General features: G+C 43.0%; 1 protein-coding gene across 1 annotated transcript in view; it reads right to left on the minus strand.

Moving 5' to 3' along the window:
* Window positions 1-16,924: 16,924 nt before the first annotated feature.
* Window positions 16,925-26,749, minus strand: part of PIGU (phosphatidylinositol glycan anchor biosynthesis class U) — a 31,241-nt gene continuing 21,416 nt past the window's right edge. Inside the window, exons 6-12 of the mRNA XM_040330391.1 lie at window positions 25,796-25,896; window positions 24,201-24,298; window positions 23,960-24,114; window positions 21,873-22,016; window positions 21,527-21,651; window positions 19,539-19,681; window positions 16,925-17,352 (exon numbers count right to left, since the gene is read on the minus strand). Of these exons, the coding sequence (XP_040186325.1) occupies window positions 17,239-17,352; window positions 19,539-19,681; window positions 21,527-21,651; window positions 21,873-22,016; window positions 23,960-24,114; window positions 24,201-24,298; window positions 25,796-25,896 (880 nt within the window). The 3' untranslated portion in view covers window positions 16,925-17,238. The remainder of the gene's footprint in view (window positions 17,353-19,538; window positions 19,682-21,526; window positions 21,652-21,872; window positions 22,017-23,959; window positions 24,115-24,200; window positions 24,299-25,795; window positions 25,897-26,749) is intronic.

Here is a 26,749-nt window from a genome sequence, read left to right on the forward strand (position 1 = left end):
CTAAGCCTGCTTACACAAGGGCATGTCAGTGCGGTAAATCCAGGTGGTTGAGGTGCAATTTTTAACCACTTGCTGACCGCCCACTGTACATATACTGCGGCAGGGTGGCTGCTCTGTGCCAGATCACATAGCTAGTATGTGATCTGACATTTCTGGGTCTGGGGTGCACGCGTGTGCCGCCGCTGCCCCGCTCCCACTGCACAGTGGGAGAACAGCAGCAAGTATCGTGAACTGGATGTCCATCGGCACCCGCCAATTATTCAGTACAGGGGCAGAACCACGATCTGACTATGTAAACAAGGCAGATCGTCGTTCTGTGTGGAGGGAAAGGCGTTGAGCCTGTGTTCCTGCAAAGCAGGGACACGGATCTCTGCCTTCCCTTAGTGAGAAGACCTCCCCCACAGTACACAAGTGAAGGCTAGGAACACATTTAACCCTTTGATCGCCCCTGATGTTAACCCCTTCCCAGCCAGTGTCATTAGTATGGTGACAGTATTTTTTTAAGCACTGATCATTTTTATTTTTTTTAATTGACATCTGTGCAGAAACCTACACATATGTTTCTGAAATTGCCCTCGAAGTCGGGACTGACATGAAGGAATGAAATTGTGCGAGTTCCGCAGTCCGTGTGAATCATCAATATTGCAGTCTCCCTATAAGTTACTGATTTCTGTCAATACTAATGAAAAAATAAATCCCATAGTTTGTAAACACTATGGGCCAGATTCTTGTAGAATCCGCGGCGGCGTAGCGTAAGCCATTTACACTACGCCGCCGCAAATTACTGGAGCAAGTGCCGTATTCTCCAAGCACTTGCTCCGTAATTTGCGTCGCCGTAGTGAAAATGGCCCGGCGTAAGGCCGCGTAATTCAAAGGGGGCGGCTTGTATTTAAATTAAATTAAGCGCGCCCCCACGCCGATCGAACTGCGAATGCGCCGGGCGTTAAATTTTTTTTCCAAAAATATGTAGCAGAATACATATTGGCCTAAATCTTTCTCTTGGTTGGTTTTGAAGAGTTGCATTCACTTCCTGTCTGTGGAAACCATTGTCACCAGAACAGGAAGTAAGGGAACAATTCTCTAACGGAGCCCTGGACAACAGTAGAGAGATTTGATGGGGGTAGAGTCCTTCACCAGGCCACCCAAAAATATAAGGATTTGGCTGGGGACACACACTTAAAGCAGTGCCACCCACGACAACCTATCAAAATTCACAATAGTTGTCGCTGTACAACTGCTAATTGTACTTCACACCCCACAAAGTGTTGTGTTTTTTTTTTGTTTTTTTTATAAGCCAGCAAATGTTTATAACAAACGCCATACCTGTATTCTCAGCCTTTTTTGTGTCATAAGAACTTTGTGTACTTGTACCCACACCCACCGTCTCGTGAAGTTACCCGAGGGCCTTACACACATTCACTTCCTGTTTTATCCTCCATTTATGACATATCGGAATTCTAGAAGGCACCAGGCGTTTTAAACTGGAACTTGACGCAGGTTCTGAAATCTCTGAAAGATGTTGTAGAGCAATTTCTGCCAATGTTTATTCGATGTGAGCGCTCTGTTGCCAGGTGGCCTTGCCGTTTTACAAAACGCTGAGAGATCATTTTCCAGCAATACGTTCGATTTGGAACTCATTCAGGTTTACACACCTTTTTTGCATGTCGTTATTATTATAATTTTTTTTTTTTTTTAATTGGCCGCTAGTTGGCCTCATGAGTTTTCCGTTTTGCGTGGTAAAAATTTAAGACAAACCTTTCGAGGGGCACATTTTAATGGTTTTGTACAGGTTCAGAACCCCCCAACCTTGATGCTTGTTCTGTTCTGAAATGTATGAATTTTATGTAGCGTTTTTAACTTTATTTTTTTTGCCGATTCTTACAGGTTATTTTACATTTACTAAAACTTACTGTGTGTATCTATAACCAGCAACCCTCTCAAAATCTGAAAAATGTATAAAAAAAAAAAAATTATATGTGTATAAAAGCTGATGTGTATATACAGAGGGATGTTCCATGTGTATAAAGATTAAATACAATTATGTGGCAGACCATTTCTTGCGAGTCTGATTTTTAAAAATTCCACAATTTGCTATTTTTTTGGGCTGAAAACTTTGCGGGTTCATTGCCAGAAATGAGGAACAACCCATAATGCAGTGCAGAGCCCTTGGGTCCCTTTCACGGGGGGCAGATCCATTGGACGGACTCTGCTAGCTCAGCAGTGAATCGCTCCATTGATCCCTGCTGAGCAGGCAGATGACAGGTCCGTCTCCGCTCACTGTGCAGGGACGGACCTGTCAGAGCCTCGCTGTTCTTTATGGGAGATCAAATGAAAACGGACAGCCTGTACATTTTTTTTTTTTTTTATCCGATCCGCTGGATGGATGGCGAACGTATCGCCATCCGTCTGTTTTGAGCGGATCTTATGGGATGGCAGGCAGGTGTCAGCGGACACATTTCTGCTGACTTGCGCCTGCCCATAGAAGTCAATGGGTGGCCCGCTCAGATCCACCTGCAAAAACGGACAAGCTGATCCGAGCGGGCCGATCGTGTGAAATGGGTCTTGGCCTTGGTCAGCTGAGTCACGTAAAGCCAGTATTTTAAAGCTGAACGCCTGTGGAAAACAAAAATGCCTTTTTGTAGTGGACCACACTGCAATGGTTGCATGCCCATTTAGGTCTAGGGCAGGGTTCCCCAAACCTTCTAAACAAAGGGCTAGTTTAATGTCCTTCAGACTTTGTGGGGGCCGGACTGTGACATGTGAGTAGAAAATGCCCTGGCATCAATGGGAATAAAAATTACCCATCATTGGCATTAGTGGGAGGCATCGTGCCCCATCATTGGTGTCAGTGGGAGGAATAGTGCCCCATCATTGATGTTAATGGGAGGAATAGTGCCCCATCATTGGTATCGGTGGGAGGAATAGTGTGCCATCATTGGTATCAGTGGGAGGAATAGTGTGCCATCATTGGTATCAGTGGGAGGAATAGTGTGCCATCATTGGTATCAGTGGGAGGAATAGTGTGCCATCATTGGTGTCAGTGGGAGGAATAGTGTGCCATCATTGGTGTCAGTGGGAGGAATAGTGCCCCAAGGGCCAGATGCAGAAGGCAAGCAAAGCCCCCTTCAGTGCCTGGCTTTATTTCACTGCAATCACTCCCCAGTCAACAGTTGCTGAAATAAAATCTCATCTACATACAGTAAGAACAGCATTGTTTACAAGGACTAAGGTCTGACTGGCATCTGAGAGTGGAACAGAAAAAAAAAAATAACCTTTGTACAGTGCTAAGCAAGACTGCATACTATAAACATTGCCCGGGTGCATACAATGGTTTCTTCTTATTACAATTGTTTTAGATCTTAAAATTGTCGCTGAACTGATTTTTCAAAGTGACCATTTTTTCACCATGGCTGCACCAAATTTAAAATTACATTTTTTTTGTTAAAAAATAAAATAATTTATACCAGCCTTAAGTTGGCGTACAGAGACAGGCAGAGTGCCTGTCTCTGTACACTGTCTAGCAGAAGGCATGTTTGCCACTGCTACCCCCTCCTCTCACTGGTTGTCAAGGATGCTGTTGGCCTTACAGCTGACAGACTCCTAGCAACCAGTGATGCTGACAGTGGGTGGTGCCCGATGAGAAAGCTGGTGGAAGGTCTGTTTTTTTTTTTTTTTTAATAATAATTTAACCGCTTGCCAACCGCCTCGCGCAGATATATTGCGGCGGAATGGCCCAGCTGAGCAAAACCCCCGTACGGGTACATCATCCCCTTTAGGCGCTGCCATTGGGCACCCACTGTAAACACACAAATCCCTGTTCTGTCAGGAGAAAGGAGACCTATCATTTGTTCCTACTAATTACGAACAACGATGTGTCTCCTCCCCTAGTCAGTCCTATCCCCATACAGTTAGAACACACATGAGGGAACACACGTTTAACCCCTTCCCTACCAGTGACATTTACACAGTAATCGGTGCATTTTTATAGCACTGATCGCTGTATAACTGTCAATTGTCCCAAAAAATGTGTCAAAAGTGTCCACCGCAATACCGCTAAAAAACAGATTGCCACCATTACTAGTAAAAAAAAAAAAAATATATATATATAATATGCCATAAAGATTTACCATAGTTTACAGACGCCATAACTTTTGCGCAAACCAATCAATATGCGCTTATTTCGATTTTTTTTTTTTTTTACCAAAAATATGTAGATGAGAAAATATATATATCATTTTCTTGTCTACATATCTTTGGTAAAAAAAAAAAAAAAAAAAAATCAAAATAGGCGCTATATATGTGTGTGTGTGTGTGTGTGTGTGTGTGTGTGTGTGTGTGTGTGTGTGTGTGTGTGTATATATATATATATATATATATATATATATATATATATATATATATATATATATATATATACATATACATATACACACACACACACACACACACACACACACACCTAAACTGATGAATACATTTTTGTTTGTTAAAAACATTTTTGGGGATATTTATTATAGCAAAAAATATATATATTTTTTTTAAATTGACGCTCTTTTTTTGTTTGTAGCGCAAAAAATAAAAACCGCAGAGGTGATCAAATGCCACAAAAATAAAGCTCCATTTGTGGGGAAAGAAGGACGTAAATTTGGTTTGGGGACAGCATTGCATGACCGCGCAAATGTGATTTAAAGCAACGCAGTTCCAAATTGTAAATAGTACCCTGGTCAGGAAGGGGGTAAAATCTTCTGGGGTTGAAGTGGTTAATTTAATATTAAAAATTAAAATGTTAGTTACAATTTAACAAGAGAAAAAAAAAAAATATATAATATATATATATATATATATATATATATATATATATATATATATATATATATATATATATATATATAACATTTTCTATATTTTAATATCAGATAGGACAGCCAAATATCACCTTCTGTTAAAGCGGGGGTTCACCCCAAAAATTTTTTACCATTACATTCAGCCGAGTTGTCCTAATGACAATCGGCTGTTTTTTTTCCCACCGTACATACCGTATTTTCACCGCCGCTTCCGGGTATGTCTTCTGCTGGACTGGGCGCTCATATCTGATTGACAGGCTTCCGATTGTCGCATACAGCGCGTCACGCGTTGCCGAAAGAAGCCGAACGTCGGTGCGGCTCTATACGGCGCCTGCGCACCGACGTTCGGCAACTCGTGACGCACAGTATGCGACGGTCGGAAGCCTGTCAATCAGATAGGAACGCCCAGTCCCGCAGAAGACATACCCGGAAAGTCGGTATGTACGGGGGGAAAAAAAACAGCCGATTGTCATTAGGACAACTCGGCTGAATGTAATGGTAAAAATTTATTTTTTGGGTGAACCTCCGCTTTAAGTACGGGTTTTACTGAAATAGTAATGTATTTAAGAACATCGTGTTTTGTGGCCCCTTACACTAGGGATCGCTTTCATGTTGGGTGCCGTCTCAACAGAATGGTAACAGGTCAAGTGATTGAATGAGCCTATCCCTGTAATTATAGACGTGTTCTGTTACTAGAGATCATTAACCTTTCTGCAGCCCTTACCTTCACAAGCCTGCATTAACCATTACCGTACCACACCCGTCAAAGGCCTATATGTAACAACATACGACAATATAACCAAACATGTAAATGTATTTTATTGGGATTTTATGTGATAGACCAATGGTCTCCAAACTGCGGCCCTTTGCTTGCCTTTATCCGGCTCTTGCGGCACTATTCCCACTGGCACCAACAAGGGGGCACCATTCCTTACACTGATGCCAACAGCGGGGAACCATTCCTTTCACTGACACCAACAGTGGGGCATTTTTCCCTCCCACTGACACCAGTGATAGGACACTACTGTATATCACCCACTAATACCAATGATGGGGCACTATTCCTCCTTCAACTGACTATAGGCACTGTCATTTTATTTATTTTTTGCTGGGGAAATCTCTACTTTTAATGGCTATAGTCTGACCACATTTCAGTCTGACTTTGGGGGCGACTTGAAAGACATCTGTGCGGGGACATGCATCCTGCAGCCCCCCCCAACCCTTTTCTTACTTGAGCCCAATCCGATTCCGTGTCTCTCTCCTTATTGGACAGATTGATAGCAGCTGCCAATCAAATTATGTGACATGGGAGTGGGGACCGAGTCCTGCTGTCTGTGTCAAAGAACACAGCAGCAGGACTCAGGAGCGGGTGATGAGGATGGTAACCTTTTAGCCACGTTCCAACCGCTGCACGCAGATTTACGTCGGCAGAATGGCATGGGCAGGCAAATGGGAGTACCTGTATGTCCCATTGAATTTGACGCCTAGCAGGCGCACGCCTGCAAACTCGCAGAACGGGGAGATGCTTATGTAAACAAGGCATTTCCCTGTTCTGCCTAGCAACATGACAGGGATCTACTGCTCCCCGTCATCGGGAGCAGTGATCGTTGTCATGTTGTAGCGAGACCATCCCCTTTACAGTTAGCATCACTCCCTAGGACACACTTAACCCCTTGATTGCCCCCTAGTGTTTAATGCCTTCCCGGCCAGTGTCAATCTATACAGTAATCAGTAGCCATTGATAGATCTGATCGCTGTATAAATGACAATAGTCCCAAAATAGCGTCCGCCATGACATAGGGGGGGGGGGGGGTCAGAGGAAGAAACCATACCATGCAAGGGGGGGGGGGGGGGGGCAACAACTTCCTTATGTGAATTCCAACTGCATATTTAGCCGTTTGCCTGCAGGTCACCTTTAAAGGGAAACTAAAAAAGAAACGATGTGCAAAGATGGAATTTTTGAACCTATTTGCAGCATCATCATCATGACTATCCACTCATAATAATGTGAAAGCAAAATAACAAGTCTCTGGTCTGCCCTCGCATATGTCTTTATTCAGGTCCCACATCCCACAAATAAATAAAAATGTAGAATTTTAAATCAAATAAAAAATTCAGTGCAGACAGGTACTCTTAAAAAAAAAAAAAAAAAGCATGATAGACATTTTCCAGAGGCCATGCTACTCACAGCATATCAGAAATCCACCAGCAGAACTTGACACACCGGACACCGAGGGGTGATGTCACTGGCCCTTATCAACCAATCACACTCAACTCCAGTCCCCTAGGTCCACCAATAACTAGTCACGCATCTTTATCTCCAAGATCTAGGGATTCCTATAGAACAGAATCCTGTGCTCCTCCTTGTCATGGTCTAAATATATGACATTAACAACTTGCCGACCAGCCGCCGTCGTTTTAAGGCGGCAGGTCGGCTCCCCTGCGTGAGAGCACGTAGCTATACGTCGGCTCTCGCACAGGCCACCAGGGGCGCGTCCCCGACTCCCGGGCACACGCGATCGCTCGTTACAGAGCGGGGACCGGGAGCTGTGTGTGTTTCGGTCCTGTCAGGGAGAGAAATGCTGATCTTCTGTTCATACAATGTATGAACAGAAGATCAGTAATTTCCCCTAGTGAGGCCACCCCCCCTACAGTTAGAACACACCCAGGGACATACTTAACCCCTTCACTGCCAGTGGCATTTTTATAGTAATCAATGCATTTTTATAGCACTGATCGCTATAAAAATGTGTCAAAAGCGTCCGAAGTGTCTTCCAAAAAAAAAAAAAAAAAAAAAAAAAAATTGCAGATCGCCGCCATTACTAGTAAAAAAAAAAAAAAAAAAAATTAATAAAAATGCCATAAAAATACCCCCTATTTTGTAAACACTAACTTTTGCGCAAACGAATCAAACGCTTATTGCAATTTTTTTTTTAACGAAAAATATGTAGAAGAATACCTATCGGCCTAAACTGAGGAAAAAAATGTTTTTTTATATATTTTTGAGGGAAATTTATTATAGCAAAAAGTAAATAATATTATTTTTTTTTTCAAAATTGTCGCTCTATTTTTGTTTATAGCGCAAAAACTGAAAACCGCAGAGGTGATCAAATACCACCAAAAGAAAGCTCTATTTGTGGGGAAAAAGTACGCCAATTTAGTTTGGGAGCCACGTCGCACGACCGCTCAATTGTCAGTTAAAGCGACGCAGTGCCGAATCGCAAAAAGTACTCTGGTCTTTGACCAGCAATATGGTCCGGGGGTTAAGTGGTTAAACTCTTGTAATAAAAAAAAACCGCACCATATATGGCTGGCTTAACAGACCGGGTTATGCAGATAGAGAGTTTTGACTTTTCTCAGATTCTCCCGACGTAAACACTTGATCCAGGTCACTGACACAAAGTATTAAGACATAACAAACAAGCAATTAACATTTTCGAAAGGGGGGGTCAGCAATGACTGTCCCCAAGTTTTACTAATGAGATGCCAGTCCTGGAGCAAGAGCTTCTTAGAAGAGAATTAGACAGTGGCGTCAAATTATGACAGCTTTATTTGTAAAAAGTACCAGGTTCTCTTTATCACTATTATGAAACTAGTTGATTATGAGCCAACTCACTTATTGAAAAGTCTCTGGAATGGTCTGGAACCAGCTTTAAAATCTGCTGAGGATCTATGAGTACTGTGAGGGTTAGCATGCCATTAACTGAGATCTGAGAGTGGAGAATGCAATTGTTCTTCGGCAAATCAATGCAGTACACGTTATATCATTAAACACACCAATACTGTAAGTGTAGGATGTTCAAGAGCAGGGGTGTCAAACTCAATTCCATTGTATCTGGAGTGCACTACATAGAGTGCAGGGTTGTGGAGTGTTGCATACAGAGCTCAGGATTATGCTACGTACAGAATGCAGCGTTCAGGAGTGAACCATGTACAGAGTGTAGGGTTTAGGAGTGTGCAACTCCTTCCCAAAAGCTTCCTCCCATCTCTCTCTCTCCTATCTTGCTTGTCTCTAGTACCTCACCTATGTAGGCGGCTCTGCCTCGCCTTGCAGGGAGAACGCTCTCTCTCAGATTCTGGAGATCTGTCCCGCCCTAAGTGTGCGCAGAGATCTGTTAGTTGTGGGAGAAAAGTTGTCCCTTGTAAACACAGAAGACTTTTGTGTTTACAAGTGACAGCAGGACATGGGAGGTGAGAGTGAGAGATGGCAGAATGGGGGCCCACCAGGTTCCAACTGAAAAACTGGGTGCAAAGGGCCACATTGACAAGGCCTGGAGTGCTGGATTTGGCCCACAGGCCTTGTGTTTGTCATTCAATACATTTGACAATATAGTGTGACGCCTGCCTTTACACACATATGAACTTTAATGGCATCTCAATCTAAAGCAGGGGTCTCCAAACTGCGGCCCTGGGGCCAGATGTGGCCCTTTGCTTGCCTTAAAGCGGTTCTCCACCCTAAAGTGGAGTCCCGCTGATCGGAACCCTCCCCCCCTCCGGTGTCACATTTGACACCTTTCAGGGGGGAGGGGGGTGCACCCACTTCCGGCCGGGCAAAAGACGGGCATTCCGTCACCCCCCCGTGGTGTGCTGGGAACACTCGGCTCCCAGCACACAGCGGGAGCCAATCGGCGGGAACGGCGCGACTCGCGCATGCGCCGTAGGGAACCGGGCAGTGAAGCCGCAGCGCTTCACTTCCTGGTTCCCTCAGCGTGGATGGCGGGGGGAGCAGCAGAGAGACGAGCGATCGCTTCGTCCTCTGCTGCGATCGGCGCTGGACTCCAGGACAGGTAAGTGTCCTAATATTAAAAGTCAGCAGCTGCAGTATTTGTAGCTGCTGGCTTTTAATATTTTTTTCCCATGGCACATCCGCTTTAATGCGGCCCTTGGGGCATTATTCCATCCAATTTAAATGGGGCATAATTCTTGTTGCTGACACCAATGGGGCACTATTCCTCCAACTGACACCATCAATTCTTTCCATTAACACCAACGATGGGGCACTAGTCCTCCCACTGTCACCAAAGATATGGTATTATTTACTCCCACTGGGCAGCTGGACATTTTTTTACTCCCAATGGTGCTAGTCTGGCCCCCCTAAAGTCTGAAGGACCGTAAACTGGCCCTTTGTTTAGAAAGTTTGAGGACCCCTGGTCTAAAGGCTCGTACACACGATCGGATATTCCAACAACAATTGTCCGATTGACGTGTTTTTGTCAGATAATCCGACCGTCTGCTCGCGCCATCGGACAATTGTTGTCAGAATTTCAAACAAATGTTGGACGGTCATTCTCTCAAATTGTCCGACGACAAATGTGTTCCGTTGGATTATCCGATCGTGTGTACACAAATCCATCGAAATAAAATCCACCAGGATTTTTATTATCCCTCGACGCAGAGAAAGCCTTTGACAGGATAGCCTGGGATTATATGCATGAAGCACTAAAAGCTATAGGACTACAAGACAGAATACTTCAATTCATTCAATTATTATACTCATCACCCACGGCTAAGGTCAAAGTTAACGGCGGACTGTCAGAGGCTTTCTCTGTGTCGAATGGAACAAGACAGGGATGCCCACTTTCTCCAATAATTTTTGTACTCATATTGGAACCTTTTTTATGTAAACTCAGAATGAACACGGATGTCATGGGCATCACTATAAATGATAAAACTTATAAATTAGCTGCTTATGCAGATGACATCCTATTATTCCTATCTAGTCCCATCACTACTATTCCCAATTTATTAAAGGACCTTTCTCTATTTTATAACATCTCTAATATGAAAATTAACTTCGCCAAATCTAAGGCTCTGAATATTTCTCTGCCAGGTTCTGTTGTATCACTTTGCCAACAAAACTTTCCTTTTAGTTGGGAAAAGGAATGCCTGACTTACCTAGGGGTTAATTTAACGCCTAACGTGAAAGACTTGTTTGATAAGAACTTTATACCACTACTTACCACAATTAAAGCTGATCTACTTAAGTGGGGCTCGAATTTCTTCTCATGGTTTGGGAGGGCGGATATTATTAAAATGAACGTTCTCCCAAGATTTCTATACCTGCTACAAACTATACCAACGAGAGTTCCATGCACATTCTTCAGGACCTTCAAACGAATGTGCCTGAAATTCATTTGGAACATGAGACAACCTAGAATAAAATGGGATAAGCTCATAGTCCCCAAACTTTTGGGGGGAATAGGTTTGCCGGATTTACAAAAATACTATTGGGCATGTCATTTGACCCGTATTGCAGACTGGCATCTACATGCACATGTAAAAGATTGGGTTAACCTGGAAGAATCATCTTACTCGCAACTTATCCCCCTAACACACTTGCCTTGGATTCATCCCAGTAAAATCCCTAAAAGAGTTAACTCCCATTTAATCACTGGAAACACATTACGCATTTTCAAATCTCTTTGTAAAAAATTTGAAGTTTCATCGGTATATGGTCCTATGACTCCTTTGCTTCACAACCCAGAAATACATTTGGGAGGATATTATACACAGCCTACTGGCCCGTGTCTGAATGACACATTAAGAATTAACATGCTTTTTAAACACGGTGCCACTGTATCGTATGAGTCCTTTCTTGCAGATCACCCAGACGATAATATATCTCAACATGATTTTGAGATTATCTGTCAATTTGCGAATAAACCACACCCTGGCTACAACTGGCACAGACTGAAAACCCCATTTGAAATTTTATGTCTGAAAAAATCTCCCCAAAAACATTTGATTTCTACACTACATTCTTTATTCTACTCAGGATTTGATATAAAAACTGATATATCTAATCTAAAATGGGAGGAAGAATTAAATATATCTCTCTCTTCGGAACAGTGGGAAACAGTGTTCCGCAGGATACACAAGGGATCTCTGAACGTACTTACCCAAGAAAACGGATACAAGTTGTATTCACGATGGTACAGGACTCCCCATGTCATTAATAAATTTAGCCCAAATGTATCCCCCTTGTGTTGGAGATGTAATTCGGAGGTAGGTACACTACTCCATATATGGTGGGATTGTAAAAACATCAAACCATTTTGGGAACAAGTCCACGATATGATATACAAAATCACTACATATGCTCCGGATTTTAACGCTCAACAGTACTTGTTGCATCATTCTACCTTGCCAAATTCGGTTTACAAAAATTCAATAATCTTACACCTAATAAATGCAGCTAAACTCTGCATTCCCGCAAAATGGCTTCAACCTTCTCCTCCATCTATTTCTGACTGGTTGAGAAAAACCCAACACATAGCAAATATGGAAGATTTGATCAGTCAATCTTCGGATTCCTCCGAAAAGTTTTACAAAAAATGGGCATGCTGGTTGCAATTTATAGACTCTGGAGAATTTAAAAATATGTTAGACAATTGATATTGTTAGTCTGATACATGAATCTCTTTATATTAATTTAATTTCTTATAGGAATATAACAATCGGATATATTGTCTGTACACAATGAGCTTTTCCTTCTGTGCTCTTTGGTCATTACCCTTCTTAACATGGATAAACATTGTCTTTTTCTCCCCTTTCTCCCAATCCCCCGCTTTACCCTCATTGTTTAGAGTGTTAGATTACACTGTTGTTAAGCCTCCACAGTATAGTATTTACAATGTTCTTCCTCATTGTTTGTACAATATATCTCTTTTTTGTTGAAAAATAAGATGCTATAATATGTTGTGTTAATCTGTACTTATACATTTTGAAAACCTAATAAAAATATTTGAAAAAAAAAAAAAGAAATAAAATCCAAAGTACAAACACGCATGCTCCAAACCAATGCTAACCTTAAGATAACATTAGCAGAAGTTGCCCAAAGGGTGGCGCTAAAGAGCAGAAAAAATATGTAGTTTCGTGAATGTTGGGTGAAAAAGTTCTGCCGTCTGTATGCAGAACAAGTTCACGGCCAACGCCCTTTGGACAAAAATCCACGGATTTGTCCTATCGTGTGTATGAGACTTTAGTCCGTAGGATCTAATACTGAAATGGCCTACCCAAAGTCCATAAAGACATGGATGAGCGAGTTTGGGGTGGAGGAACTTGACTGGCCTGACCTCAACCCGATAGAACACCTTTGGGATGAATTTGAGCGGAGACCGCAAGCCAGGCCTTCTTGTCCACATCAGTCCCTGATCTCACAAATGCGCTTCTGGAAGAATGGTCAAACATTCCCATAGACACTCCTAAACCTTGTGGACAGCCTTCCCAGAAGAGTTGAAGTTGTTATAGCTGCAAACGGAGGGCCAACTCATTATTGAACCCTACGGACCAAGACCCCATTAAAGTTTATGTGTGTGTAAAGGCAGGTGTTCCAATACTTTTGATAATATAGTGTAGGTGTTCTAGAGCCAGGGAGGGCATCTCAGCATTGAGGTCTTTTTTTTGGCTTCGACAGATAAAAGCAAGCGGGTGAGGCTTTCGGCATCTGCCCAAAATAAAAAAAAAAAGACGTGGCCTATCCTTTTAAAACCAAAGTATACCATAGCATGGGTGAGAATACATGGGAGCGTTTGGTTCAGGGTGAATGACATGTAAATTAAAAATAGCTAGAACTGCTTGTCCTTTGCTTTTGAAATCTAAAAAGGCACTGACCCAATCAGTACCCACAGCTGACCCGTCTGTGCCTACCATTCATCAAAACATTGTATTGCCTTGCATTCAATGCTGGCTCTGAATTACAGCTTACAAGTATTTTGATCAGTTGTTGTACCAGCCAAAAACATTTCAGCCGCTCCTAGTACAGACATAACAGCTACTGTGAACACATACAGTGCCCAAGGTAAATTATTTAGTCCATGACCTTTCTGTTAAAAAAAAAAAAAATAATTATTTAGTCCACAGTGGCAGACAGCAAAGCCATAGGCAGCAGAGCAAATATACAATATCATTTATCCGGTTGTTTCTATACATGTATTCTGCAAAGCAGCTTTGTATTTTCAGTTATTTGGCCATTTAAAGCGGTAGTAAAGTCTGTGTTGTAACTTTTACCTACAGGTAAGCATTATTTTTACCTGCATTTAAAGGAGGATGTCTGCTGAAAAAAAATATATATTAAAAGCCAGCAGCTACAAATACTGCAGCTGCTGACTTTTAATATTAGGACACTTACCTGTCCTGGAGTCCAGCGCAGTCCGCAGCAGAAGACAATTGCTCGTCACTCTGCTGCCCCCCCCTCCATCCTCGGTGAGGGAACCAGGAAGTGAAGCGCTCCGGCTTAACTGCCCGGTTACCTACGGCGCATGCGCAAGTCGCGCCACGCCTGCCGATTGGCTCCCGCTTTGTTCTGGGAGCCGAGTGTTCCCAGAACACAACGGCGACGGGAGGTGACGTCATGCCCGCAGTTTACCCGAGACTGTGTGGGTGCAAATACCTGTCTTTAGACAGGTATCTGCACCCCCCTCCCCCTAAAAGGTGTCAAATGTGACACCGGAGGGGGTGATGCGGTTCCGATCAGTGGGAGTTCCACTTTAGGGTGGAGCTCCGCTTTAAAGTGATTTTAATGGTTGCCATTTTTTTTTTTTTTTAATAACAAACATGTCATACTTACCTGCTCTTTTGCACAGAACAGCATCAATCTTCTTTTCAAGTCCCCCGCCGGCAGTCCAGGCTCCTCCCCCCTGCCAATAGCAAACCTCTTGCTATGACGGCGCTCCCGAGCCACACTCCTGCGAATGGACATTGCACACCGCACCCTGTTCTCTCCTCATTGACAGCAACATGAGCCAATGGCTCCAGCTGCAATGCGAGTCAATGAGAGAGACCAGAGAGAGACCCGGAAGGGTCACTGCTCTCACGCACATCACTGAATCGAGATGGGGCTTGGGTAAGTATAAAGGGGGGAGGAAGTACACACAGGTGTTTTATTTTTTTTTTAACCTTCTATGCATGGAGGTATAAAAAAAAAAAAATCTGCCTTTAAAACCACCAAGGCTGGATTCACATCTATGCATTTTTAGTGCTTTTTGCACTACAGAACGTGTTCCATAGGAAACCATGTTAAATGGACTGTAGTGCAAATCTGCAAAAAGCACCAAAACTGCATAGGTGTGAATCCAGCCTCTTATATTTTGTAATCCCAGTGAGGTTTTGTGTTCAAGGGTAACCGTTTCCAATACTCACCAAAACTGCCTATAGACTTTAGAGCTAGGATTTCAGTTGCAGACATCCCTTTCTGCCATAGTCAGCTCATGTTTGCGTTTGCTCCTAAGGGTCCATTCAGACTTTTGCATTGCAGCAACATGCATTTTTGCACCTTACATGCCTCCAAATTCACTGTCATTCATTAAAAGAGAAGTATGTTTTTTTTCTCCCCCCTAGAGTCATACTTACCTAGGTGGATGCAGCATCTGTCCCCCGCCAGCTGCAACACTGAGAACCGAGCGATCCAACACCACCGATCACGCAGTCATCAGAGCTCCCTGAGCAGAGAGCGGGGGACTGTCACCCACTCTCTGCTCCTCCACCCCTGTGCTCATTGGAGCACTGGGCTGTGGAGGGGACGGGAGCGGCCAGCTCAGGCTGTCAGCGGCTTGCCGAGAGGCTGAGCCGGGTGTCGGTCCAGGCATGTGGACAGATCCCAACTTCATTGTCGCAATCTTTTCCAAGCCTGGACCGGCTCTGTGGTGTCAGCCGACAGAAGCCTTCAGCCCGCTGTCTGCTGAAAATGGGTCACAGGGGTGCAAAATGAACCTTGTTTGGCTGTACTTCTTTAAAAACGACACACTATAGAGTAGCAAGCAACAGACCTGCACTGCATCACATCAGTGCATTGTGTGTGTACAAAGTTACCCTATTGAAGTAAACCTGTGTTTTGAAAATGCAGGGGGAAGTAGCAGATTTACCAAACAGTGGGCCCAGCAGCTGCTTACTTCACCACTTCATTCCTAGAGCAAAAGAAAAATATTTGCTGCTTCCAGCTATGAAAAAAAAAAATCACGTGATTCCCTGCCCTACCAATCCTGTGCTGTATGACTGGCTGTTCATGCTGTCACATTGGGGCAACCGAAAGAGAAGGGAGCATCCACCTAGTACATTACCTCAATAGAATTTATTTTAAGAATGTCAATCTCTCTCCCCCCCCCCCCCCCCCAAGCAAGCACTTGGGAGGTGGGGTCTGCTCATACAGTATATGAGTCCAAGCTCGACCCCCCAACTCCTTGGGGGTGGAGACATTGCAGCTGCATGTGTATATATGAACATTGTAAAAGTTAGTGGGTTATTCACTACCCTGCTTCTGATGAAGAGGGCTCACCCTTGTAATGCGTCAGCCATTTTAGGACGCCTCCTGGTCTTCGGCAGTGCCGATGGACTTGATTAGACCTTCAGGCAGTCTATCTCACTTGCTATGATATGCGTTTACACATTATATTGCGAGTATATTTATTGCTGGTTTTATCTTGAAAAATGTGCACTTGGTTGGCGCTTCCCTTCTCTTTCGATTGTTTTTAAGTCTGAGGATACCCATTGTCCTGAGAGGTCAGCATTGGCGTTAAATGATTTTACACGGTGTACCTCTGGGTCTACCACTGCGAGCGCAGGAGAATGCTTGTATGTCACATTGAGACAGAGTTCCTAGCTTATGTAAGCTCCAAGTCATGACTCACACAGGGCTGCCTCTGATTCTTCCTGGTGGCAAGGCCACCACAGCTGTACCCATTTTTCCCTGCATGGGCGATGCACAGGCTTGCTTTGAGAAAAACCATATAGAAAATGGGCTGTCATTTTCCAGAAGCATTCTCTACACCCAACTTGGGATTTGTCCAGCCATGCAATAATGCCGAGTTACCATTTTAGAGATTATTAAATGATAAAAGAAAGGGGGGGGGGGGATAGTTCAGGCCTCTCCTTGGTTACAAAACTAAAATGAAAGATGGGAATCTGGCTTAGAAAAGACCCGTTGATGACATCACCAGGTGCCACATTGCAGCAACAACTGTCCATCAACCTCCATCCCAAACATGCTGCACTGTATTGCATCTGTAGGATTTTTCATTCATAAGAAATTTAGTACTGGGGCTTAAAGGAGCCTACACAAAACCGGCTTCATACTGGACAAATGCACTTGTCTGCTCATCGGCTGCCTACTTGCCTTTTTTATTCATACCATTTTTTTTCTTCTTCATCAGTGCTTCATGCTTACCAAACAATCATATTGCAACATGTTTGTTAGAAGGGGGCAGGATGAGATCCATGCTGAATAACCTTGTCAAGATTCACTGTACTGTTAAAAAGTAGTAATAAAGAGTTCTCCCGCTTGTCCTTTAAAATGTTGCGGAGGGACAGGCTTGAGCTGTGCCTCTCTGCTCCACAGGAGGGCACTGCCCTCCATCAAGCCACTTCCCTGATCCGAACATACAAAGTTCCCCCCATGGCTTTATTTTAAAACGAGAGTGGCTTCAGTTCCATCCTTCTTGGTTAGGTAGAGGCCGTGATGGAGGTGGTATTCTCTCCGAAGGAAGGCGTAAAAGTAATCGGACACCAGGAGAATCTGAAGGAGGAAAAACACAAGTGCGTGAAAAAACGATTTTACTCCACGGTCAATGAAATTAAACGTTTAAAAATCGGCTCATAGTTTGCCTTCCCTGGTTCCATCTCACCCCCTTCAACAACATGCCAATAAAATATTGAATAAAACCTTTCCATCTTCATGTAACAAATAAACAAGGACTGCACACCGGAAGAAAAAACCTGCACCCAATTTATACCCAGCTGCTGAACACATAGATCCATTCACATCAATCAGGTTGAAAAATAAACAGTGAAAGCACAGCACTAGGTGTGAGACTGCTCAAAACCCCAAACGTGCAAAATTTTTACCCAAAAAGTTATTTTCGCAGGAGCTACCGGTAACGGCACAAGCGAGCCGTTTCTTCAGTACACATGTGGCGAGGACATTGGCGGATAACGTTAATATCTCCTAAACCGTGCAAGTTTAGAAGAAATTCATGGCACCTACAGTTAAGCCTTATTATAAGCTTACCTGTAGGTAAAAGTGGTTCTACAGGGTTTACAACCACTTAAGGACCTTGGGTGTTTTTCAGATTTGGCGTTTACAAGACTAAAACATTTTTTTTTGCTAGAAAATTACTTAAAGCGGATGTTCCACCCCAAAAATATATTAAAAGCCAGCAGCTACAAATACTGCAGCTGCTGACTTTTAATATTAGGACACTTACCTGTCCTGGAGTCCAGCGCCGTCCGCAGCAGGGCACGAGCGATCGCTCGTCACCCTGCTGCTCCCCCCACTATCCACGGTGAGGGAACCAGGAAGTGAAGCGCTGCTGGTTCCTTCACTTTTTTAAATTAAAAAAATAAGACATTAGTAAAGTTAGCCCAATTTTTTTGCATATTGTGAAAGATAATGTTACGCCGAGTAAAATGATACCCAACATATCACGCTTCAAAATTGCACCCGCTCTTTTACCCTTAAAAATCTCCATAGGCGACATTTAAAAATTCTATAGGTTGCATCTTTTGAGCTACAGAGGAGGTCTAGGGCTAGAATTATTGCTCCTGCTCTAACGATCGCGGTGATAACTCACTTGTATGGTTTGAACACCGTTTTCATATGTGGGTGCTACTCACGTATGCGTTCGCTTCTGCACGCGAGCTCGACGGGGCGCTAAAAAAAAAATTTTTTTTTTTGTTTTATTTATTTTATTCTTTTTTTTTTGTAAAAAATAAGGATCACTTTTATTCCTATGACAAGGAATGTAAACATCCCTTGTAATATAAAAAAGCATGATAGGTCAAAAAGACCTCAGATCTCATATTTAGACTTAAATGCAAAAAAAAAAAAAAAAAAAAAATTTGAAATAAATGACATTTAGAAAATATTTCTTTAAGAAGCATGGGCGTAAGTGATGTTTTGACGTCACTTCCGCCCTGCTATGGGAACCATCTCGCCCTCACTCGTATGCCAGCCGAGGAAAGGACCCGATCGCCTCCGTCGCTACCTACTGGCCCTCTCCTGCCGCCGATAACGGTGATCTTGCGGCGAATCTGCCGCGGAGACCACCGTTATCGTTTACAGGACCGCTCACACTAAAGATGGATATCTCGGTTGTGGCAGCAGCTGCTGCCGTTACCGAGATATCCATCTTTAAAAAAAAAGGACGTATATATACACATGAGCAGGTCATGTATCTGTCCATTTTTATTGCTGTCTGTGCCTCCATTAGGGAGATTCACTCTCTCTAAAATTGTCCCGTTTATCATTGAAAGTGAAAGAAAATCCCAAGTTTTGGGTTATCCTCAGTAAAGTAAGAGGGCAAAACTTCCAATGGGGAAACTAGTTCTGGTGTCCTAGGGGGACTCCAAGAAATTCCCTAAATTTTCAGGGATTTCTACTCACTTCCTGTTCTGAGTATGGGAAAGGTGAAATCTCCCCAATGGGACACAGAAGTAAAAAAAAAAATTATAATAATATCCGACGGGCGTTATAACCCTCCCTCGCTCTATACAAAAATCAACAACAAAAAAAAAAAGTTTTTCCTGTAGTTCTACTTTAAATCCAGTGGGCTGTAAGAAAAACTTAACAGCCTATTATCTGGTTTATAGGAGATTTCTAACTGGATGGCTGGAGCAGATCGTCAAATGCGTGCTAGATCTGCTAGCGCATACAGGAGTTGTGATCTAAGCCAATCTGGGACTATGCTCCGTGACAAGACTTACCTGGCCCACGTTAAATGACAGTGTGATGGCATAGAAGAAGTTTGAGTTGGCGCTGCCCGCGTATATCCACAAGTGCCAAAGAACTGGAAAGAGAAGTGAACATACCACCAACATGCAAGAGACTATGAAGATGTTCCGCAGGACTATAAAAAAAGAGAAAAAAAAAAGGTAAAAAACAGCACAACATTGAGATAAAACATATATACATAGAGATAATACACAATATAAATGGTTCTCTGTTCTGCAGTTGATGCATTTCTTTGACATTGAATGCGTATAGACAGTAAATGAGAGGCTGAAGGCGATCAACAGGATCGAAATACAAATCAAGGGAAAAAGGCAGAAAAGTAATAAGAAACAAAAAAAGACAGTGCGAGGAAAGCCAATCAGTGGCATCTCCTCGCAGGGGAGACCTGTACAGGTAATCATAAGCCCATCCCAACATGCCAAGGTCCTAGGAGTAGTCCTGGACTCTGAACTCTCCTTCCAGCCCCACGTCCAATCACTGTCCAAATCTTGCCGCCTCAACATCTCCAAAAATACGCCCCCTCTAACCAATGACACAACAAAACTCCTAATTCACTCCCTGCTCATCTCTTGCCTCGATTACTGCAACTCCCTCCTCATTGGCTTACCTCTACATACTCTAACCTCCCCTTCAGTCCATCATGAATGCTGCGGCCAGACTCATCCACCTTACCAACCGCTCTGTGTCTGCTGCGCCGCTCTGTCTCTGCTACTCCCCTCTGTCAATCCCTCCACTGGCTTCCGCTCGCCCAACAAATTAAATTCAAAATACTAACAACTACCTACAAAGCCATACACAACTCTGCCACCAGCTACATCACTGACCTAGTCTCTAAATACCAACCTAAGTGTTCTCTTCGTTCTTCTCAAGACCTCCTGCTCTCTAGTTCTCTCATCACCTGCTCCCATGCTCATCTCCAGGACTTTTCCAGAGCCTCTCCAAGCCTATGGAACTCCTTACCCCAATCTGTCCGTCTATCTCCTTCTCTATCAGCTTTTAGAAGATCCCTGAAAACCCTCCTCTTCAGAGAAGCTTATCCTACCCACACCTAACAACTGTATTTTCATTTTCGTTTCCAATATTTTTTATTAAGTTTTCAAAAAAAAAAAATGAGGAGAGGGGTATACAAAGAAAATTGGGGGGGGGGGAGGCACTCACAGTCAGCATCTGGAGGGCCATTCAACAAATACAGATTATTGCAAGTATACACATAACAGTTACATATCTTGTGTCCATGAGCACTCCCTCTAGGGCCATCCCCAAACATGGACTGTATTTTCATTTTGTTCATCTGATCATCCCCCACAGCTACTACTCTTTGTTCCACTTAACCCTCCCTTCTATATTGTAAGCTCCAATGAGCAGGGCCCTCTGATCCCTCTGTATTGAATCTGTAATGTCTTCCCCGATGTTGTAAAGCGCTGCGCAAACTGTTGCCGCTATATAAATCCTGTATAATAATGGCACTGATCATCAGTGCAGCCCCAGCAGCGCAGCCAGTCAATGAAGATCTGTGATGCCAAATTGCCACCAATTTGTGCCCATCAAAAATGCCAATCTCTGGCCATCAGCGATGCTAGTCAGTGCCAACTTTCAGTCACCGTCAGTGCCTGCCCATCAGTGCCGCATATTAGTGCCGTCCATTAGATGTCATTTGGGTACAGCTTTGCATGACCACGCAATTGTCATTTAAAGTGTGACACAGCTGAAAATTGGCCTGGGCAGGAAGGGGATGAAAGTGCCCGGTTTTGAAGTGGTTAAAGCGGTTGTATACCCGCATTTTTTTTTTTTTTACACCTGTAAGGCAAAAGCCATAATGAGCCAGTATGCAAGGTTTAGGAGATATTCTTTATACCTACAGGTAAGTCTTATTATAGGCTTACCTGTAGGTAAAAGTAAAAAATGTCAGTATACAACCACTTTAAGATACAACATTGCAGTAAGCTTGTCAGAGACTTACATCTGGACAGGTGGGCCCACATAGGTAGCAGAGCCATGTAGAGTGCCACATCTCCCACCGTAGGGTATGACTTGAAGATGCAGATAATGGCCAGCTGTACAAATATCAGGAACATAGGATGCTCTCTACAATAAAAAAAAAACAACAGAAACAATTGTGAAAATCAATATGCAAAGTTGTAAATAGTCTACATCAACCACTCAAGGGGTCAAAAAAGAGGCCGTGTTCAAACTGAACAAGATTGAAAATGTTTGTGGTGGGCAGACCAGGTTCATCTTGGCTCTGATAAGTTAGAACTGGTAAAAAAAAACAAAAAAAAAAAAACAGTAAACTGTCGGCAACTTACTTTAACTTGATGGTCAGAGGCACAGTGTAAAAGAACACATTGATCTGGAAGACGCACACAAAAAACAAGCTGAAATGTTCAAACATCTCTGCGAAGAAGTACCAAAACAAGCCAATATTTGGAGTCAAATCCGGGACAGAGAGTCTAAAATGGTAGATAGAAGAGATAAAGGTCACATATACACATCTTGTGAATTTGTCATCATTCTCTACAACAAGCTGGACATGAACACTAAATGGTGGTCAGATGTGCAGACAAGATTCGACCACCCTAGATCATGTAAACTCTTAAATGGCAATACCTCGTGCACTCTTTTGCATGTATGCCATGCCAATTCTAAAATTGAGAATCTCTTAAAAGTGGAAATAAACCCACCTATCCGCTTGTTAGCCATGGAAACTGCCATCTTAGCTTCTGTTCAATCTGCAACTGCCATGGTGCGGCACATGTGATCAGTTATGACACCCGCCATATGATGGTTTGACAGTTCGGTTGAGAGTACAAACAAATGTGACAACAAGACCCCTTTCACACTGGAGCGGTGTGCAGGCGCTATTGCGCCAAAAATAGCACCTGCAAACCGACCTGAAACTGCGTTTGCTGTTTCTCCAGTGTGAAAGCCCTGAGGGCTTTCACACTGGAGCGGTGCGCTAGCAGGACCTGGGCATGTATGTCTGTCAATGTCTGTCAATGGAACTGCTTCTCTTGTATTTATTGATAAAGTGACCGCTGACAAAAGAAGCAGGATGCATTCTAAAGTGTTTCGGGCAATATTATTTAACAAGCAGGAACTGAAGACAGTTGCAGTAGAGGCCTGGCAGAGCATCACTAGGGATGAAACCCAGCGTCTGGTGATGTCTATGCGTTCCAGACTTCAGGCTGTAATTGACTGCAACGAATTTGCAACCAAGTATTACAAAATGAAAGTTTGATTTATGATTGTTAATCTGTCCCATTACTTTTGGTCCCTTAAAAAGTGGGAGGCACATATACAAACTGTTGTAATTCCCACACCGTTCACCTGATTTGGATGTACTGTATTTATTGGCGTATAACACTCTTTTTTACCCTGAAAACAGAGGGTAAACTGTGCCTGCGTGTTATACGCAGGGGGCTGTGGAAAGTTTTTTCCTTCAAACAACCCTCTTAAAGTTAGGGTGCGTGTTATACACCTGTGCGTGTTATACGCCGATAAATACGGTAAATACCCTGCAGTTAAAGCACATCTTGTTTGTTTAATTTCAAATCCATTGTGGTGGTGTATAGAGCCAAAAAGATTAGAATTGTGTCGATGTCCCAGTATTTATGGACCTGGCTGTAGGTTGAATAGGGAATAACATAGCATTTGTCACTTTACTGCCACATAAGCACACACAATTTGGCTTACATTATACAAGCAGTGCCACATCCACTTCATAACCCCCAGTTAAAGCGGAGCTCCACCCTAAAGTGGAACTCACGCTGATCGGAACCCTCCCCCCCTCCGGTGTCACAATTGACACCTTTCAGGGGGGAGGGGGGTGCAGATACCTGTCTAAAGACAGGTATTTGCACCCACTTCCGGCCACACAGTTTCAGGAAAACTGCGGGCATGACATCACCTCCCCCCCCCCCGTTGTGCTCTGGGAACACTCGGCTCCCAGAGCACAGCGGGAGCCAATCAGTGGCGCAGCGCAACTCGCGCATGCGCCGTAGGGAACCGGGTAGTGAAGCCGGAGCGCTTCACTTCCTGGTTCCCTCACTGAGGATGCTGCGGACGGCGCAGGACTCCAGGAGAGGTAAGTGTCCTAATATTAAAAGTCAGCAGCTGCTGTATTTGTAGCTGCTGGCTTTTAATATTTTTTTTTTCATGGCACATCCCCTTTAAAGTTCAAGGCATGCATGAAAGATAATTACAATTGCTTTTGCCCTCAACTGAACTGTCAAGTCCTCTTTAACGGCTGGAGCCAAAACTGATCACATTCACAGCAGCTGCAGATCGAACAGAGGCCAATGTGGCAGCCTCTGTGGCCGGCAAGTATAGAAGGGTTTAGTTCCTCTTCTAGTACAGTAAATGTTGCATAGGAAAACAAAAATATGATGCTCACATGAAGCCATAAATAGAGTGGATGAAGTCCCAAGAGTTTAACAAGAAGAAGGAATGACAAATTAAAACTGTGAGGCAGCCCAGGTACAGCGATGAATACTGAAAAGTGAAAAGCCAGAAATCCGTACTGGACATCTTCACTGGAATGAACTGTCTCTAAAATAAAACAAAAAACATATACATGTTAGTACCAGCTTAATCTGCTTGTGTTACTATGGTCATAAATGGTATCAAGTGGGTACCTGCAGTAGATATAGGAGTGCTGAAGTAAACAGTGTGATTGGGTACAGGGATTGGTATGTAGCCAATGACAGGAACACAGCGCTGAGAAGCGGACTACCTAAAGAAAACCAGACAAAAAAGTAAAAAAAAAAATTATGTGCTAAAAATGTTGCCAATGTAGTAAAATCTAAACACTAAAATGTAGAATAGACTGCTCCGGTCTTAAGGTGTATTATTAAATATGGTCACATTCCCGAACCCCCTACCTTCAAACTGCCCTCCATTTACCCGATTAGCAGGGTATTTCTCCTGCAACCTTCCATTTGTATATTGAATTTGGTGTGGATGTGTGTGGCTCCTCCCACACAGTCCATTTACAAATGGAATCTGGGAATGGAAAGACTACATGTCCCATCTGACTCAGGCAGAGGGACTCACAGATCTCAATGGAACACTAGTGCTGACCTTGTTGAGTCTACATTCAATATTGCCCCACAGGGCATTTGTGTTTTTATTGGCGCCGCATTTTTTCTTTATACTTTGTTTCACAGTTTTTCCATGTTGTGCTGGCAGCCTTACACATTTTTTGATTCACATTTTTCCACCAACACATTGTAATATAGCGCACTATTATTTATATTTTTATTCACTAGTGCAGTGATGTCACGAATGAAGAAAAACACCCAATCCAAAGAGTGGGCAAAGTCGGACTTTGAGGCACGTGGAAGTATAAAAAATACGATTTATTACAATAGATATAAAATGTACAAATAACAGTGGTATATTGGAATGTGGGTAAATTACAATCACAATACAACCATCTGGATCAGAATTGTATGGATAGTGAGTAAATCCTATTGAAGTCGCCTACGCGTTTCACCGTGGGGGCTTCTTCAGGACGAAAAAACAGGATTTGTGCTGATATACAGCTATTGTTTCACAATCTGATGCACTACAGTGGGTACATCCATCCAGGAAATATCCAATATTGAACAGAGTATCTGCCGATGATGTGAGATGATTAACAAGTCACTTTTAATGGTATCGGGGAGGGTCATCAATAGTCCAGGCCATGTGTGTCTAAGATGACATCAACGAATGAGTGCTTCAATCCATGTATATGGAAGGGCAGGCATAAGGAAGGGGGGTGTAGGTCGAAAAGCAAATACCCCCTGGACAGTCCACCGGGGTACTTAAAAACTGGGGCAGGGAGCAGCTCAATAACTGAGAGCCTAGGATAGCCAAAGTGTCCTAAATAGCAGGGATCGTCTGATAAAATGCTTTTTAGCAGCGCAGCGTCCGTGTATGCCCCAGGGTCACAGCCTGTGCTGTGTCACCACACTTGCTGTCCACTAATTACTTCCTCCAGCCCCATAAATGGTAGGTCTGTACCTCCATACAGACATAGGGCCGAGATGTAAACAACGCAGAAGCCTGTGCACTGCACCCCCTGCGATGATCTGTAGTCTTTGATGAAAATATTCAATAAATGCACATTTTTATTTTATTTTTTTCTTAAATCAGGAAAAAGGGAAATTCTGCAAAGATTCTAAAAAAAAAATGTTTCTTCCTATATCAGCCCCAGAAAAGTAAAATCTATACAAACGAGACTCACCTTTCACAGTAGCCAAGATAAACAAGGCAATGATCGCATTATTGATGGCACAGGTAGATTTGGCCACGCAGGATAAAATAGTATATGGATTCAACAAGTAGCTGCAAGAAAACAAACTTCAATTAATTTCAGCTTTTTCACCGATTAAGCATTTAAAATAGATCATGGGGGTATAGGTATGATCAACCTTCAGAACCTCTGGCCTCTACCCCCGTGGTAGTCACATATTCTGTTAAAAAGTTTAAGGTTTTTCAACAATTTTAAACAGCACAAGATAAGTGCCAATGAGGAGGTGAAAATGGAATGGACAAGTAGATATCGAAGGAAAAAGGGCCAAGGAAAACTCCAAGCTCACTTACCGACCAGCCCCACAGACAACCAAATGAACCCAACAGTATGCATTAAAAACAGGGATTTTTTGCAATGGCCGGTGGCTCTTTTTGCAAAGATGTTGAAGACATCAAAATAAGGAAGACACTACAATAATATCAGATAGGAGTGAGTATAGCTGGGTCTGCACCTCCTACAATATAGGGGATGAGATAACTTAGGGCCACTTGTCAAGCAAGCGAGCAATAGGACTGAAGGAGCAACAAACAAAAAATAAAAAAAAGAAAAGAGAGAAAGAGAAAAGAGAAGAGAGAAAGAGAAAAGAGAAAAGAGAGAAAGAAAAAAGAGAAGAGAGAAAGAAAAAAGAGAAAAGAGAAAGAAAAAAGAGAAAAGAGAGAAAGAAAAAAGAGAAAAGAGAGAAAGAAAAAAGAGAAAAGAGAGAAAGAAAAAAGAGAAAAAAGAGCAAGAAAAAAGAGAAAAGAGAGCAAGAAAAAAGAGAAAGAAAAAGAAAAGAGATAAAGAAAAGAGAGAAAAAGAAAAAAAGAGGTGATCAAATACCACCAAAAGAAAGCTCTATTTGTGGGGGAAAAAAGACGCCAATTTTGTTTGGAAGCCACTTCGCAC

The sequence above is a fragment of the Rana temporaria genome, chromosome 12 (genome assembly GCF_905171775.1).
Source record: "Rana temporaria chromosome 12, aRanTem1.1, whole genome shotgun sequence".
In the NCBI taxonomy this organism is placed as follows: domain Eukaryota; kingdom Metazoa; phylum Chordata; class Amphibia; order Anura; family Ranidae; genus Rana; species Rana temporaria.